The 17,967-nt window shown below is 33.7% G+C and overlaps 1 protein-coding gene and 1 long non-coding RNA gene across 2 annotated transcripts; one reads left to right on the top strand and one right to left on the bottom strand.

Annotated features, from left to right (window-relative positions):
• Positions 1–658: 658 nt before the first annotated feature.
• On the bottom strand, positions 659–13,450 carry LOC143223498 (uncharacterized). The gene is made up of 5 exons (XM_076451566.1): positions 13,262–13,450; positions 10,053–10,883; positions 7,200–7,385; positions 2,048–3,226; positions 659–1,205 (listed from the first exon to the last, which is right to left on the bottom strand). Exons 2-5 carry the CDS (start codon positions 10,687–10,689, stop codon positions 1,090–1,092), a joined length of 2,118 nt encoding a protein of 705 aa, XP_076307681.1. The 5' UTR covers positions 10,690–10,883; positions 13,262–13,450; the 3' UTR covers positions 659–1,089.
• A 54-nt stretch (positions 13,451–13,504) lies between these two features.
• LOC143223505 (uncharacterized) lies at positions 13,505–17,761 on the top strand. The gene is made up of 2 exons (XR_013012942.1): positions 13,505–16,058; positions 17,435–17,761. It is a non-coding gene; the product is annotated as an uncharacterized LOC143223505 (long non-coding RNA).
• The last annotated feature ends 206 nt before the right edge of the window (positions 17,762–17,967 follow it).

The following is a 17,967-nucleotide window of genomic DNA, read 5'->3' as shown; positions in this document are numbered from 1 at the left end:
GTAACAATTTAAAGCTATGGTCAAACGTCTACTGCAGTTATTAGATATTAAGAATTTATTCAAAGATCTCTTTAGCGCTTGATGCATACCTATGTAACAAACACTAACCTTCTTTCCCCTAGGAAAAAGTTTAAAACTGCAAAGGAAAATCTCAGTATATATCTCATAATGCCTCAACTGAAAAATACCTTTACCAGCTCTGTATCAGTGGCTTTGAATAATTTTCAGTTATTACACATAAAAACAAATAATTATCTGTAAATAACCAAATTCTTCATTGCAAATTTGTGTTCTCCAACTGATCAAAAATTAATTTTAACGAATCACTGTGTAATCACACATTATGTACAACGTTTACTGAGTTTTTTACTGAAGTAAATGATAATTGAAAAATAAAACACGAGTAAAAAATTACTTCTCAATGAAAATAATGAAAATATATGTAAACAGGGAGGACTCATTATCAACACTGACAAGAAGTTTTGCTTCATAATTGTTAAAGATTTTAATATTCAAAGAACACACTTTTACTTTCTTTGTTTTTATTCTATCATTTGGTTCTTCTTCAATTCACTTTGTTATCCTAGCATTGTAACTTTCCCACTTGTATGAAAGGATAAAAAATAACAAGAATGAAACTTATGATCATAAACTTTATTGACGGATCACATTGTTACAGTATATTTTCTTATTATTTGTTAATAAATCACAGTTTTACTGTTAAATCTACACTCTAAATAATTTGCTTAGCTTTAGTTTTAAGCAGATAAAAATCAGAGGAAAAATACATTCGGAAATTTTGGTGGTCTTCATTTTCAAACTGTATACAAATTGGTTTTACTTTTTTCGCTCACTTTCGTGAACTTGAGGAAGTAAAAAACATTTAGTTTCTTCTGATCAGTCACAGACTATCCTGCGCCTTCCATAGTTTGTAATTTACGCCTACACCTATGTCTATTAACGTGGTTTACTGTAGCTTAGCCGTACAATCACATTCTTAATTAAATATAACTCTGGTAGCGGTCATTCGATTTGTTCTTGTCTAAACCAAATTGAAGCGCTTGGTGAACATGATGGTGTTGAAGAATGTCAACAGGTGACAGCACACTCTACTCCTGACGCACGACAAACACAATTCTTGCACGGTTCGCTCAGTTCTGGAATTACTTGTTCAACACCGTAAAACATTCCAAAGATGTTACATCCTGAGAAGGATGAAATAGAGAAAACAAATATTATAGTTATATGTACACCCATTACAAACACTACCAACCGTCAATACAAAGTTTTAACTAATTTTGTTTTGTATATGTAATAGCAATTATTTAATTGATTATTTGCTCACGGTTATTGAAGACAACTTTTAACCTATACGACGTGAGTTAAGTTTAGCTCAAGGAACTGACGAAATTTACAGAAGATAGAGATAAACGTAAGGATATACGAGTGAGCCCTTCACGTCACAAAGGTGATCATTGACCCAGCTGGTCTAAGAACAGGTCTTTGAACTTTTTGACACGTTAAATATGAAAGCTTGAGAAACCTTGATGTAATAGAACACCTCTTTGGACACTACAGTACAAATAAGAAATAATTAGTTTAAAGTCGCGTCATTTCCATATAAGTCGAAAAATAAATCAATAAAACTCAATTATTCAACAAACCAACTTTTACCATGTACCATGGATAATTCTACTGACTGAAAACCTTACAGTGAAAGCCCTGCTTTACAGACTAAGTCTGTGACCGAGATAAATACATGATCAGGCGGTTAAAGCTCTCTACTCGTAATCTGAGGGTTGTGGGTTCGAATCCCCGTCGCACCAAAAATGCTCGTCCTTTCAACCATTGGGACGTTATAATATTACGGTCAATCCAACTATTCGTTGGTAAAAGAGTAGCCTAAGAGTTGGCGGTGGGTGGTGATGACTAGCTGCCTTCCCTCTAGTCTTACACTGCTAAATTAGAGACGGCTAGCATAACCCTCGTGTAGCTTTGCGCGAAATTCAAAAACAAACAAATACTTATTTAAAACATATTTACAAACCTGAAACTTTCAGAGATCCCCAGTTCGTACGAATTGGAATATTAGACATGACCGTTTGCATTGACGATTGCGTATCAACTTCGCCATCCCATTCTTTCATAGGGGATTCTTGTTGAATTTTACCAAGATTCGCTTCCTCTGTTGTTCCTTGGGGGAAAATATGGGATTCGGAAAAATGGCGGATAGGTTTAAAAATTGTTTCAGGGTGATTAGTTTGTGAGGGAAAAGAACCAGGTTTTTCTCGTTTGGGGGGCTCAATAGTAGAACCTTCATATTCGTGAGAGGATACTCCCAGCAGTCCAATATTTGATTCCAAACTTCCAAATTCTTCACGGTTTGGAGACAAAGGTTTCAAGCTTTCTAAAGATATCGAATCGAATGAATGTTTTTTGTCTGTTTCTTGTTTGTTAACAGACAAAGAAGAATGTTCTAGTCTTTCTGGTTGATTTGATATCGAAATAGTATCACTTCTTTCTGATTGGAAAGACTTGAGAAAAGAGTTTTCAGAAGTGTTTGTGTTTTGTTCCCAGTTAGAACCGTTCGGTTTTAATTGGCTAGATTCTTCTAAAGATACGATGTGAGTTTTTGACTTAGACTGGTTATGCTTAATATCCAACGTTTCTTCCGTTACCAACTCTGCAAACCGAGATGGTACATTGTCTGGCATCCCATTACGTATTACACTGTGAGATGAAGGATTACCAATCGTGATGACTGTCTTATTTTCTTGGTTCGGTTTGTTTATTAAAGAATCCACCGAAAAAGGTTTTGAGTTGCTTTTTACGGTGGAATCTAAGATCGTCGAATCACCATCCACAACCAAGAGAACGCTAGCCAAATTTTTCATGGACGATGTTCCTTCGTTGGATTTTCTTCTTTGTGCTGAGATTTGTGTGATGTGTGTACCGTGTCGTTTTGTTTGGGACGAAGTTCCTGATGATCCAAACATTAATACAGGGGGTGCTGGAGCATCAGAGATTGACAGAAAGGTTCCCGTGATAATATCTTCCACATCTTTTAGTTTTTCTGATTCATTTGAATACTTTGTTGTCGAATGTGTATTCTTACCCTCACTTGATGGAATAGGAACTCCAGTGGCTGCTACCCAGGGTCGCACATCATAGGCCTGAAAACGTTTGTTTTCTGAGTGTAGGCCCTGAGAAACCTCTTGTGTTGTTTCTATATTAAAGAGAAAAAAAAGTCAAAATAAAATTAGGCTAGTTACCTTTATCAAAAAATATAATACATTAGGATTAAATCGCGTCGGCATTTTTGTATTTGAAGTATCTCGTGGCTTATATTCCTAAAGTTCAATTGGAAACTGATTATGCAACTTACTTCAAGTGGAGATATTCTACTAATATTAAGCTTTTTCTGGTTGAAGTTTTATGTCTTTTAGAAATATTTCAAAATACGTTAATTTTATTCTGCATTAATTAATATTTACTTCTAATCAAAACGAGTTACGTATGTAGAGCAGAACTGAAAGTTCACCAAGCAAAGAATATAGTTAATTTAATATATTTGTAAAAACGGCTCGTTTGGGTTGAGAAAATATTTTACGTAGAGAAGCGAACAACGTTTCGACCTTCTTCGGTCATCGTCAGGTTCACAAAGAAAGAAAGAGGTAATTGACCGGAAGCTGATCACATATTTGAAAGGTGTTGTGTAACTGAGTATCAGAATGTAAAGGGCGGTGTTAGATGTTTGAATATATAGTTTTATATTATTTGTTATATTATTTTTAATATAGGTATAAAGGTGTTCCTTTGTATTGGTTTATTTTGGGTTTAAGTTGTTGTATTAGTAAAGCTTCTTTAATTTTGCGTTTGTTTATGTTTGTTTCTTTATTTAGTATTTGAGTGTTTTCTATGATTATATTGTGTCTATTTGACTTGCAGTGTTCGAAAACGTGTGAAGGTGACTTTTTATGTGCTTTGAATCTGGTTTCCATTTTTCTACTTGTTTCTCCAATATAGACGTCGTGGCAATTATCACATTGTATTTTATAAGTAATGTTGGTGTGGTGTTTGTCAGTGTAGTTTTTACATAGTATCGACCTCAGTTTTGTGCCTGGTTTTTGAATAAATTTGGTATTAACTGGAATGTCATATTTTGTTACTGGTTTTTGCCAAATGTTGGTTATTTCTCTGCTGATGTCGGGAATATATGGTATGCAGCAGTGATTTTTTGATTAGTGAGATACATTTACTTTTGTTGGTTGATTTTGCTTTCTGTCTAGGTATGTGCGTATAATGTTTTCTACGGTTTGTGGAGGACACTTATTGATGTTGATGAAGTATTGTTTTATTTTGTCTAATTCATCGTTAACTTTATCTGGTGAGCATAGTTTTATGGCTGTGTTTATTTGGTTTCTTAGTATGTTGAATTTTTGTTTTGTTTCATGTTCTGATTCCCAAGGAATGTAATAAAAATGAAAAAATCAACACAACTTCACAAACACTTTATTCCTACCTACGCAAAACCGACTCATGCGCACCACAAATATACGACATCCCCAAACCTCATAAACCAGATTGTCCATTACGACCAATAATGTCTACATATGAATCGCTTAATTACAATCTTGGTAAATACATAGCATGTGCATTCTCCAAATATGTAACATCAGCCAGCTCATTCATCAAAGACTCTTTTAATTTCAAGTCTAATCTAAATCAACTTAATCATAAAGCCTTAATGGCCAGTTTCGATGTTATATCCCTCTTTACAGAAGTTCCAACCGCTGAAGCCTGCAAGATAGCCTTAGAACTCTATATCCGAGACCCTAACCCAACTATAGACGTTCCCAACAACCAATTAGCAACCCTCATAGAATTTACCACGATGAAGACAAACTTCATGTTCAACAACCACAACTATATACAAACAAATGGCCTAAGCACGGGCAACCCAGTATCACCAGTTCTAGCCAATATTTTTATGACACAAGTTGAAACACAAGCATTAACACAGCATTATATCCACCACTATACTGGTACAAATATGTAGATGACACGGTTGCGGGATACAGATCTACAGAACACACACTTAATTTTTTCAATCACATTAACGCTATACATCCCAACATTAACTTCGCATGTAAACCGGAAGAAAACAATCAAATATCATTTCTTAACCTCAAAATTACAAGAACCGACACACAATTTAAAACCGAAATCCACCGAAAAATCACCCATACTGGACTATACATTCCTTGGGACTCAGCACATGAAACAAAACAAAAACTCAACATACTAAGAAACCAAATAAACACAGTCATAAAACTATGTTCACCAGATAAAATTAACGATGAATTAGACAAAATAAAACAATACTTCATCAACATCAATAAGTGTCAACCACAAACTGTAAAAAACATTATACGCACGACAGAAAGCAAAATCAACCAAAAAAGCAAATATATCTCACAAATCAAAAAATTACGAAACCATACACTGCTGCATACCATATATTCCCGACATCAGCAGAAAAATAACCAACATTTCGCAAGAACCAGTAACAAAATATGACATTCCAGTTAATACCAAATTTATTCAAAAACCATGCACAAAACTGAGGTCTATACGATGTAGAAACTACACTGACAAACACCACATCAACATTACTTATAAAATACAATGTGATAACTGCCACGACTTCTATATTGGAGAAACAGGTAGAAAAATGGAAACCAGATTCAAAGCACATAAAAAAGTCACCTTCACACGTTTTCGAACACTGCAAGTCAAATAGACACAATATAATCATAGAAAACACTCAAATACTAAATAAAGAAACAAACAAACAAACGCAAAATTAAAGGAGCCTTACTAATACAACAACTTAAACCCAGAATAAACCAATACAAAAGAACACCTTTATACCTATATTAAAAATAATATAATAAATGATATAAAATTATATATTCAAACATCTAACACCGCCCTCTATATTCCGACACTCAGTTACACAACCCCTTTCAAATATGTGATCAGCTTCCTGTCAGTTACCTCTTTCTTTCTTTGTGAACCTGACGATGACCGATGTTCGCTCCTCTACCTAAAATATTTTCTCAACCCAAACGAGCCGTTTTTACATATATATTTTTCTCTACAAGTAGGTTTTCTCGACATCACTGAATTTAATATATTGTTCTTATGTGAGTGCTTATCCTATACTAATTCGTGGTGTATGTTTCTGAATTAGTTTCTTTATCCACGAATTCCTCCCACAGTTTTTCAAGCATATTTTGGGTGGCCAAAGCAAGCCACATTTATATAGTCTATCCCCAAATCAAGAGGACATCAAGTAGGGCTAAAATGGACCCGGAAAATCACTCAAGCGAGTGAAGGAGTCTAGGAATAGATTTTTTAGGGTAGTTAATACCTGATTTGGCATCAGATGTTGTACTTCTGTGTCTCCTCCGAATTCCGGGGCGACATGTTTGAAACTTTTCTTAGCCCCACTTACAAGCTAACAAGACTAAGTGGGACAATAGTGTTGTGATAGCACGGGATTTGTTTTCTGTTACGGCCCTCTATTGAAGTACTTATAGAAGTAATTGGGAATAATGGAGAATCTTAATCGATAGACAGTGAGAACTATGGAAGGGTCTTGGGTCCAGAAGCAATATTTTATGCTAGTAATAAATAAAATGCATTATTTCATCAGTTGAGTACCCTCGCTATTAGAAATATCTTCGGCCATAATACCAATAATATCACACGAATTTCGGTCATTTCAGGACTTAGGCTAGTTCTAAACCCTTATACTAATAATGATAATAAAACGAAAATAACAAAAACAAGTATATTACATCTAGTTAACATTTTAACCATTACTGTTAAAGGCACTAACGTTACTGTAGTAATGTGGGACAATGGTAAGTTCATGAACTTACAACGCTAAAATTCGGGGCTTGATTCTCCGCGATGAACATAGCATTATAGCCTAATGTGAATCTGCTTTAAAACAAACAAATGCAACAGTAAATAAACTACAATGTAATTTTACGTTACTAAACTGTCACGATGTGTTATAAGCTAATTATGTTAGTGCAAAATCAGTTTGAGTTATTTGTAATTGTGAACCATCTATGGGTGTGAATTATTCAAACCATGTACAAATCAAAAACAATGTAAACACCCACCACACGTATATCTTGGGCAACAGAAACCATCTAGTCTTTCCATAATACATTCTGAAGACGGTGGTGAGGGACAATGTTGTTGCTGGCAGAGTTCTTCCCCATAGAAACACTGACACATCAAACAAGGGTCGGACTTCTTGAATGTTTCACCATTGATATAAAGTTGTCCATCTATAAAACAATCCTCTAGAATAATAAAAATACCGCTTTTTCAAAGAGAATATTTAAATGAATGGATGTAATTCAGTTGAGAACTTTTAATTGATTTCACCACCTATTCTGAAGTATGTTTAAGGATGATATTTCCACTTTGATCAGGTCATTGTATCTCAGGACGGCTGGTATGGGTATTAACACTTTTACTAATAAGCAAAGAATAAAGTTTCAACCTTTTTAGGTCATCTTCAGGTTAACAAAAAGAAAGTTTGCAAGTGATCGTTGCTGGGCACATGTCTTAGGGACGAGAGTGTAAACGGGTACAGGATTGTAGGGGGCGTTGCAGTTAGATGTTAGGTTATTAATTAGTATAGTTATAAAGATGTTCCTTTATATTGGTTTAATTTTGGTTTGAGTTGTTGTATAAGTAGAGCTTCTTTGATTTTGATTTTGTTTGTATTTATTTCCCTACTTAGCATCTGGGTATTTTCTGTGGTTATGTTGTGTTTATTTTATTTGCGGTATTCAAAAACTTGTGAAAGTGTTGTTTTTTTTATTTTCTTTGAATCTGATTTCAATTTTTCTGCTTGTTTCTCCAATATAGAAATAGTTGTTGCATTCTATTTTATAAATAATGTTTGTGTTGTGTTTGTCGGTGTAGATTTTACATAATATGGACTTTTAGTGTTGTGTCTAGTTTTTGAATACATTTGATGTTTACTGTCTTTTGTTATAAGTTTTCCCAAATGTTTTTCTTTTTGTCGCTGATGTCGGTAATATGTGGTATGCAGCAATATAAGGTTTTGTAGTTTGTTGTATCTTGGAATTTATTACTGTTTGTTTGTTGTTGATCTAAGTGTAAACGTATAATTTTTTTCACGGTTTTTTGAGGAAACTTGTTGATGTTGATGAAATGTTTTATTTTGTTGATTTCATCATTAATTTTATTGGGTGAACATAGTTTTGTGGCTGTGTTTATTTGGTTTCTTAATACGTTGAGTTTTTGTTTCATGTGCTGAGTTCCAGAGAATGTTTACTCAACTATGGGCCATTTTTTTGTGGATTTCTGTTTTGAATTGTATATAGGTTTTTGTAATCTTTAGGTTGAGAAATGCTATTTAGTTCACTTTTTCCTGTTCACAGGTGAGCTTAATGTTGGATGTATAGAGTTAACGTGATTAAAAAAAATTAAGTGTGTGTTCTGTAGATGTAAATCCAGCAATTGTATCATCAACATACTTGTACCAGTTTAGTGGTGGATGTAAGGCTGAATTGATCGCTTAAGATTCAGTATGTGTCATAAAAATGTTCACTAGAACTGGTGACACGGGATTACCCATACTTAGGCCATTTATTTATAAGTAGTTTTGGTCATTGAACATAGAGTTAGTTTTGGTCGTTGTAAATTCTATAAGGGCTGCTAATTAGTTACTGGGGATGTATATCAACGGGTTGGGATTTTTGATATAAAGTTCTAAAGCTATCTTGTTGGCTTCAGTGGTTTAGACTTCTGTGAAGACCTAACATCTAACTGCAACGCCCCCTACAATCCCATACCTTTTTACACTCCTGTCCCTAAGACAAGTGCACGACAACGGTCAGTTGCAAACTCTTTCTCTGTTAACCTGAAGATCACCTAAGAAGGTCGAAACGTTGTTTTCTATTTATTGGTAAAAGTGTTAATACCCATACCAGCCGTTCTGAGATATATTTTTACTTCAAGTGGGTTTCTCGTCATCACGAATAATCAGGTCATTGCTTTGATGAAATCCTACCTAGAACAGCAAAACATCGTTCTCAAAAAAGCTTCAAAACAAGTGGATGAAGTGTGTTTAATCCTCTTAGATGTATAATTACTTACATTATTCTGTTTTTTAACTCTGTATTGTTTGAAATATCTTATACGGATCAAAACTCAAAGTGCGTTTTTATTCGTAATTTTATTAAAGCTTTTGTGTATTATTTCACAATGCTTCCTCAACTTAATAACAATATTAGCACATTAATATTATGAAAATTTTAAGGCTATTTTAATTTATTTTTATTAACCAAATAGGTGAAATCTACTGGCGTGTTCAATACAGTTGAAATGAACGTCTTGAAAGGAATCGGAAAACACGATTCCACACGAATGGTCGTTGAAGTTAAAGACAAGGTGATATGATAATTTGCTATTCTAAAGTCACTGCACATTTTGTTCTAAGTTTTTTTGACGCTACTTCTGATGCATCCAACACCTATATAAATTCAAAACTAACACAATAAATCCTACTCTTAAGAGGTATATAATAATAGCTTGAATTTGAACGTAAAGAAAACTGTAAAAAACAGGTATTTTAGGTGCATAGTTTCTAAGAAAATTTCGTATTCGTTATCCATGATAATAAAAAACGATAAACAATTAAATATAAAAAATATGTAAAATAATGAACATTTAAAAAAGCAATAAACATTTTTAACAATGTACAAAATGTTTCATGTTGAAACTTTTACTGGCGTTACCTGCAAGAAAATTTCTGACCAAGTGTCAATTTTTTAGGGATAAGTGGAAAAATTATTACTACATTATTATATAAAACTAATTATTCTATATCCATTGTTATATCAGCAAACAATTTAATAAAACGCATAAAAGTGAAAAATTAAGTGCAAATTCTATAAAAATATGCTTGTTGAAATAAAAACATAAATACGTACGCGGAGTTCTCTCAGCAGACATGATAGGCCGAAGTGTAGTTTCAAATAAAGTTGAGGAATGAGCTGATAAATCGGGAATTTCTTCTCTCGTTTTAGAAACTTCCTCACGTTCTTCTGCCTTTCTTATTACTGTTTCTTTGTTGTCCTCTTGTTTGTTAAAGTAAAGAGGCTTAAAAACTGCATCCTCTGCGACAAATGGTATTATTTCTAAATTTTCAATACTGAAATCTTTTTGCGGTGGTTCCAAAGGAATTTTACCAGACGAACCTTCAGATGAGATTTTTCTTGTGTTCCTTTTAACTCGAAACTCTTTACTGCCTTCAATTGAATGTTTATTAATTTGTTTTTCTACCTCATTTGAATTTGATTTATCAGATACATAAAATGAATTTCTTTCTCTTGTTTCAGAATCTTTATCTGAAAATATATTGTAGGAAGTTTCTTTTTTGGCTACGCCTAAATCGTCTACAAACTGAATAGAAGAACCGTTGTTTGGTAAGTGAGAAATATTAAGATTTGGTGTTGTCTTTAGAGTTTTTTCACGATAGCCGACAGCTATGTCATACAGTTGGGTTTTAGCTCCTGATGACATTGGAATTGTTTCGTTCTTATTTGTTTCTGTAAATAAGGTAGACATTTCTTTATTGGAATATGAATTAATATTGTTATCATATCGGTCAGAAAGTAGGCCTTTTTCCTTATTCAGCGAACTGATCTTGAAACTGTAGTTCTGGTTTTCTGGGAAGACATTGGTAACACCCTCTTTTCGTATTTCATTACTAGCTCTTGAGCGTTCAACTGTAAATGTGGTGGACTCACGAGTTTTAGAACCTGTAAAAATGTTCAAAAAGTATGTGTAGTGAGGGTAACGTCTGAAATTATTTTTGCAGGGTTTCTATATTTAAATGTAATATTCGTGAAGATGTATTATATACATCAATTATAAAGTACTTAGTTTAAAAAGGAATGTTATTGCTGTATTACGAGGTCACAAATGGCGCCTTTGTCTTATAAATAGTAAGTATTCAGTTCAGACTGCTTGTTAGGACGTAAATAGTTTACATATCGGTACCAGAACTTTTGTATATAGGATTGTATTCCTTGCAATTGTCTAAACTTCACTTTAACAACGAGCATAAAGTGTCTTTTAATATTATCTTTAAGACACATCAAACTGAAATTTTTGTTTGCACAGCCTGTTATGATGAAGTGGTGTAATAAAAAAAGGAAAAATGAAATATATTACTTACCTTTAAAAATTAAACGGTCCAAACTTTTTCACGTGTTTGTGCTATTTACGTTTCTTTTCTTGTAATTACTTAAGCTTTTCATTGTGAAATGTAAAACATGAAATTACTTTAAAATATACATAATATATTACTAGTGCAATGATAGTTTACATTGTTTTCTAGGATAAAATTCCGTAATACGGAGCACAATATGATCCATAATTTTTAGTTTTATACTGTTACATGCAGTATAATGAATTATATCTTTATTTGTTTGTTGTGAAGCGCAAAGATAGGCAATGGGTTATCCGTGTTGTGCCCACTACGGATATCATAATTCGACTTTTAGCAGTATAAGAAATCAGGCTTACGGTTGAACCACTGACGGAAACAGTAAATTATGAATTAACTTGCAAGTTTTCGTTATACATTTTAAGTTTTATTAAACTTATTCGTGCATTTTAGTGAAGTAATAGTTTGTTTGTTTTTTAAATATTCTTATAGGGTATATATAACTCGTTCCGTATTCTTCCCGCGAATTTGAGCATGCGCAACTGGAAATTCGTCATTTTAATAGAGGAATAGCAGATGAAAAATTGTTAACTAAAAGGCCCCAAGCAACCCTAAATCCGTCACTGCATTTCATATTAACTAAAACTTAAAGAGTTCTACAATAAGCAAACGTAACATCTATGCACAATTATTTCAACACACCATTCCTGTTTTATAAACTCCTAAATAACTTCTTTCAATATTATAAAAAAAAACACGGGCAAAAACGAACTAATGAGTAACTTCGAGAGCTACTGCATAGATCTAGTCCTAAGTATCTTTTTTTCCCTAAATATTATTAATAAGAAACTTAAAAGGCTTACACAGTGCTAGACAAACTGGTTCTTTGACGATAAGATAACTCTATTTTAAAAGGTTACTTATGTAATGGAGATTCGAAACTGCGACCCTCATATCACGACTCGAGCGCCCTAACCACCTGGTTAAAAAGCGTCTAATCTCATTCATGTGTAGAAAATGGAATTTAAATATGAGTAATTTCTTAAAATAAAATAAAAAAAAAACGTTTGTTTGAATTTCATGCAAAGCTACACGAGGGCTATCTGCGTTAGCTGTCCCTAATTTTGCAGTGTAAGACTAGAGGGAAGGTAGCTAGTCATCACCACCCACTGCCAGCTCTTGAGCTACCTTTTTACCAACGAATAGTGGGATTGACCGTCACATTATAACGCTCCCACGGCTGAAAGGGCGAGCATGTTTGGTGTGATGGGGATTCGAACCCGTGAACCTCGGATTACGAGTCGAGTGCCTTAACTACCTGGCTATGGCGGGTAATTAAAAAATGTAATAATTATGTCAAGCTAGTGAAATTCATGAAAATTCTGAACTGATAAAAATGAAAATCAGAAAAAGAGTTTAACATTGAGGTAACATTAAGACCAATTGTAAACTTTGTAAATACACACATACACACACACACACGCACATACAAATATCTATCAAACCTTCAAAGTTCATTAAGCACTAATTTTTAACTTTCTGTTTCTTTTACACTCTTTAGTCATAGTCACAACTTGGTTGTCTTAATGCTTAGTGAAGAAAACAGTAATAAGCCTTAATATTTTCTAATTTGTTACTAATGCATTTGATAAAGAAGATATGCCTGTTGCGTAAAGGATCAGTTAGTTAGAAAATTATGTTCCCCTATATCTACTATAAACTACTGATCCGATCGTTCGCCCATCGCTAATCTCATAAGAAATTTGTAGAAATATGAGCGAAGTTGAATATCTCATTTTTCGCTATGTGATGTTAATCATTTTATTATGATGGTAAAATCGATAACTATGGAAACCAAAGGTGAAGGTAAATGAGGTATGGTAGATTCGTTTGTGCTTTTATGTTTGTTTGTTTTTTCGTATTATTACCTTCTTTTTTTTTTATTTTTAATGTGTCATCAGTACTTACGACAGTCATAGCTTGTGGGGCAGCAAGCGTAACGATGACCGTATTGGGGATGACACCCATCAAGCGACAAGTGACACTTTGGTCTGAGACACCTTTCCTTTCCACGAATACAGTAACAGTAGTAACAACTGGCTGAGGTCAACAAAGCTGATCCCTCAGCGTAGAGGGTTCCGTTAATATAGCAATCTGAAGAGAGACGGGAATAAAGGAAGAGAAGTCAGAAGAAAAAAGGAAAATGTTAAGTTTCATCGATTTTGTTATTAATAAAACAAATACAAGTAATATTGTAGATCATTAGTTATATGTTTAGATATGAATATAACAAAATTATATTTAAAGTTATCCTGGTACAGTTGTTACTTCATCTTATACATAGGGTTCAGTACATTATGTAAAAGTGATTTTGAACCTTCATGTCAGCAAGCCACATGACAACTACAGCTAGTGTAAAGTCAAGTGGAACAGAGTGTATCAGAACAACATTTTGACATTTTTCTTCAAGTCAAATGTACTGTCACATACCCAGATCTCTTACTAAGTTTCTGCATTCTTGGATGATACCGAAAAGCAATCGCTTTTGTGAAAGATATGTAACAGCTCTTTCTGAAGAAAAATACTTGCACTTATACATGTGTTCAGATAGGGATTTAAAATTTCATATCGAGAATGTTCTTTGTTCTTATTAGGATTGGAAGACAAATAAATATAAATAAACCAAGGCCATCCAAAAAGACATCTGCAACATATCATGCCCCATCCATGGTAAATAAAGTGTGATAGTTTCAGGAGATGATTCACGAATAAAACTGCCAATGGCAAAAACCGTTCAACTGCATCAGGCAACAGTTCAAGACGGATCTTTGTTATGGAAAAGTAACACAAGTCACACGTATACATGTTGCTCCCATAACATATCCGTTCAACAGTTAAATATCTCAAGTATATGGAGAATAAAACGGGTATTCATGCTGTTCAGCACAAGGAGGTAACTGTCAAGTCACCAAACGCAGTTTTTATCGATTTCTGTGTGATTGGAATATTGAAATGGGGTTAGGAAACCGTCGCCCACATAGACTAGGTGAGTTATGGAACCATGCACAGAGGAGTGGTGTGTGTTGAGCATAACAGTTTTATTACTAGCCCTTTCTCATTGTTGTCTGGTGGAGCACGACTGGACATGACAACAGAGACCGTAACGGCGTGATGAGGTTCCAAAATCGTTTTGATATAAAGTACTTAACCTGTGGAATTAAGGTTAATAACAGGACAAGGCTTGGGACTATAACTTATGTATAAGTTATATAACATTTTAGTTGTAAAGGTTATAAATAGAACTATTAAAGCTTAAGTTAATTATGTCTGAGCCATATTGTAGAGAAATGTAAAATCATGATAGGTTTTACACACATTTTAAACACCAACGACATATACAACTAATTAAGAGAATTATACCCCCATTTAAATGATAAATAGCGTATACTTAATTAGCTTTAATTCCACTTGCTTATCTCTAATTGTCGATACGCCTAGAGGCAGAAAAACGAATATATTTGCTCATCTTTTAAATTACCATTTGTTTTTTATAAGTTTCACTTTGTACAACTAGCGAAACAATTCGCCGTTCCTTAAAATATTTTGAAGAGATATAAAGAGACAGATTTTTTTTCAAAGTTTATTCATTTCATCAACTACCATTGCAGAATAAATATAACAGGATTTGTTCATCACAGGTTTCTATGAACCACAATAACCTAAGAAGAGCAAGGATAACCACGTGTTACTTTTGTTAGAAGCTGGACACACAGGCGCCACTACTATACTAAGAAAGCTATTGTTAAGCTCAGACGCCAGGTTGTTTACCGCGTAACAACCTCGGTTTTTCCCCACAGAATCCCAGGCTAATGTACCACCAGATCGGACTAAATAAAATGTTATACGTGCAGACTTGTCTTTCGAAAACCAACCAACCAAAGTTACAATATTCTAAAGCTCCACAAGAAAACTAAACTTGTATTTAAAAGGCTTACACTAACAGAAGGAGGATGGAGTGAAATAGGTGTCACCTCTGTAATGTTATGATAATATAATTTGGGAAAACGGATGTCTGTTCGTTGGGGTTACACTTATCTAAGCGATGTTTTTTTCTCGCGGTCAGATCCACATGGCTCTCTTAGTTTTATACCGTGAATTAAAATAACACAACTCTCTATACTCTGTCGAACGTAGGTATGTTCTACTAGCAGAATAATGTTAATTGGAAAATATAAATGCATATATGTCTGTCCATTTATTGGCTATGAATATGAAGAAGAAGGAGATAAAAAGAAATATGAAGAAACAATTAGATGTATAAGTGTAAGGCCTTTTATTAATGAATGTCAATTGTAAGGTCTCTTATCGATATATGTCAGTTGTAAGGCCTCTTATCGATGGATGTCAGTTTCTGTGTGAACGTATCGTTAAAATTTAACAAAACTCCTCCTTACTGCAAAATCGTCATTAACGTAATGTAATAATACTATAACATCAAAATGATATTTTGTTCAAATCCAGTTTTCAGGACACTGCTTATGTCGTTTTATAATGATAAAATAGGTTACCTTTTTACATTTTAAAGAAAAGGCAAGTGCAATAAACACGTTGGAACCTGTTTTAGTTATTTTTATTTGAGTTTCAAATAGTTTTGCTGTGTACTTACAACGTGTTTTGTTTACAAATTCAATGTCTTATTAAGTTTTGAGGAATCTGTTAACAGGTGCATAAACAGAGGGAACTACTAAACACCTTCGAAGATAAGGTGAGTACTTCTAGTGTCAACACTGCAAGACAGCGTGTTTAGTTTTAAAACAGCATTTAGTAAGAGCGTATCTTGGTGGTTAGATAAGAATTCTATATGCGTACACGACTCCATATATATATATATTGTCAAAGAACTAGTATTAAATAATATAATATAATATGTCAGAAGTGCTTGCATTTCCACTAGGTACTTTATATAAAATGTTTAAAATTTATTGTGTCTAGGTTTCTCTATGTTGTTGGCTTTAAATGTTTGTCAACATCTAAGTCTTCATGTCTTTTGTAACGGTAGGATGAATAAATTATGATAAGAGAAATAATAAAGATATTTGGAAGAGTTTGGAAGTTACTTGGTAATTTGAAAAAAACAAATTTTGATACTCAACATGACTTTTAGTTGGGTTTTTTTTAATGGAAATGGCCCTTTGTACCAAATATGGTATTTGCTTACAAAATGCTGATATTGCGGTTAATGGTATAGCTAGGAAATCTGACCTCAACACTACAATGCAGTAAGACATGATAGCTTACCATTAGAGATATCATTTAAGAAATGATTGCCAACTTCGGGTAAGAGATTTTTTGTAAAAAGGTGAGGTCACAAACAGTGTACCATCCATCGTTGTTGCGGTCACTGTTTGGTCCGGTAACTGGCCTATTTTCCTGTTTCCAGGGTCAGTATCATTAACAAATCCTAATCTACCTTTCCTTCTTCTGGTCCTTATAAATGCCTCACTGGTCATTCTTGATTGGTAACTATTTGGATGACCTGATCGGTGATTACCATTTTGCTGTTCACTAGTCGAAATATCGTTCAAAGATTTGTCACTAGAGGAGATCTTAGAAGCTACAACTGCATCTGTGGCAAACCCAGTATCTATTTCAAGAAAATAATAAAATAATATATATATTAGCGAAAATAAATACATTTTAATGAAGTTAAGTAGTAAAATCACGAGAAAGGACTGCGTTAAAAACAGCAAATCCAAACTTCTGACTAATTATATTAGTTTTTTAAAATTAAAGAAAAGCCGAAACAAAAACAAATTAAAAAAATATTGCAACAAATGGGCTTGAGCACTCACATCTCGCTCTCCTAATTTCTATTTCTAATTCTATATCTATTACTATTCTTTATTTCTTATCTGAGACTGGCATCAAATGGAGGTTAACACTGATGGACGGTGTATCTCCACTGCTATGTGTGTCCCACTTATTCAGTAACCTCCAAAACCTAGGATACATTTCATAATCCCACACTGTAGCTTGTACCCTGGGACCTTTCCAGTTGTTGTAGCGTTTTTTGTTTAATTTGTTTTGTTTAACTTGTTTTTGAGGTGTAACAAACTACTACATGTATATTTACTTTTTTAGTCTCGAGGCGACTTACGACCGTTGGGGCACCTTAGATGCTTATTTATCATCGGTGATTCTCGGACAGATTTTTTATCTGGTGACGCCCATCTCCTCTCCAGGTAGCCGCTCCCAATTTAGCAGTGAAAAATTAGAGGGAATGCAGCTAGTCAACACCACCCACAATCAACTTACTCTTTGACCAACAAGAGATAAGATTGACTGTAACATTATAACGCTCCTATGGCTGAAAGAGCAGGCATATTTGGCGACGGGATTTCGATCCCATGTGTGGTGTGTGTGTGTGTGTGTGGTGTTGGAAATAAACAACTAATTTAGTGTCAAAAATCATTACCATAATTGTTATTTCTTGTGATATGAATAAAAATTCATGAACAAATACACAATGCAGCAGCTTAATCTAGTTCACACAGTAACTGACTTGACTAAGTATTTGACGTTGAATTTGTATAGTTGTATCTCACATTATTAGTTTAGTTATATTAAGTCGAATACATCACAGTATTAGCGTTGTATTTTTTTTAATTACTTGA

Source organism: Tachypleus tridentatus, chromosome 1 (genome assembly GCF_004210375.1).
Source record: "Tachypleus tridentatus isolate NWPU-2018 chromosome 1, ASM421037v1, whole genome shotgun sequence".
In the NCBI taxonomy this organism is placed as follows: Eukaryota; Metazoa; Arthropoda; class Merostomata; order Xiphosura; family Limulidae; genus Tachypleus; species Tachypleus tridentatus.
The sequence above is the reverse complement of the archived record's forward strand: the minus strand, read 5'-3'. Positions and strand labels throughout refer to the sequence as shown.

What these genes read in the sequence shown, in the direction of transcription:
- LOC143223498 (XM_076451566.1), bottom strand. Translation starts at nt 10,689, where the DNA reads ATGTCTACCTTATTTACAGAAACAAATAAGAACGAAACAATTCCAATG. An exon ending in GTCTGCTGAGAGAACTCCGC is followed by an intron (nt 7,386 to 10,052) that starts GTACGTATTTAT and finishes TTATTATTCTAG; the next exon opens with AGGATTGTTTTATAGATGGA. An exon ending in TTGCCCAAGATATACGTGTG is followed by an intron (nt 3,227 to 7,199) that starts GTGGGTGTTTAC and finishes TCTTTAATATAG; the next exon opens with AAACAACACAAGAGGTTTCT.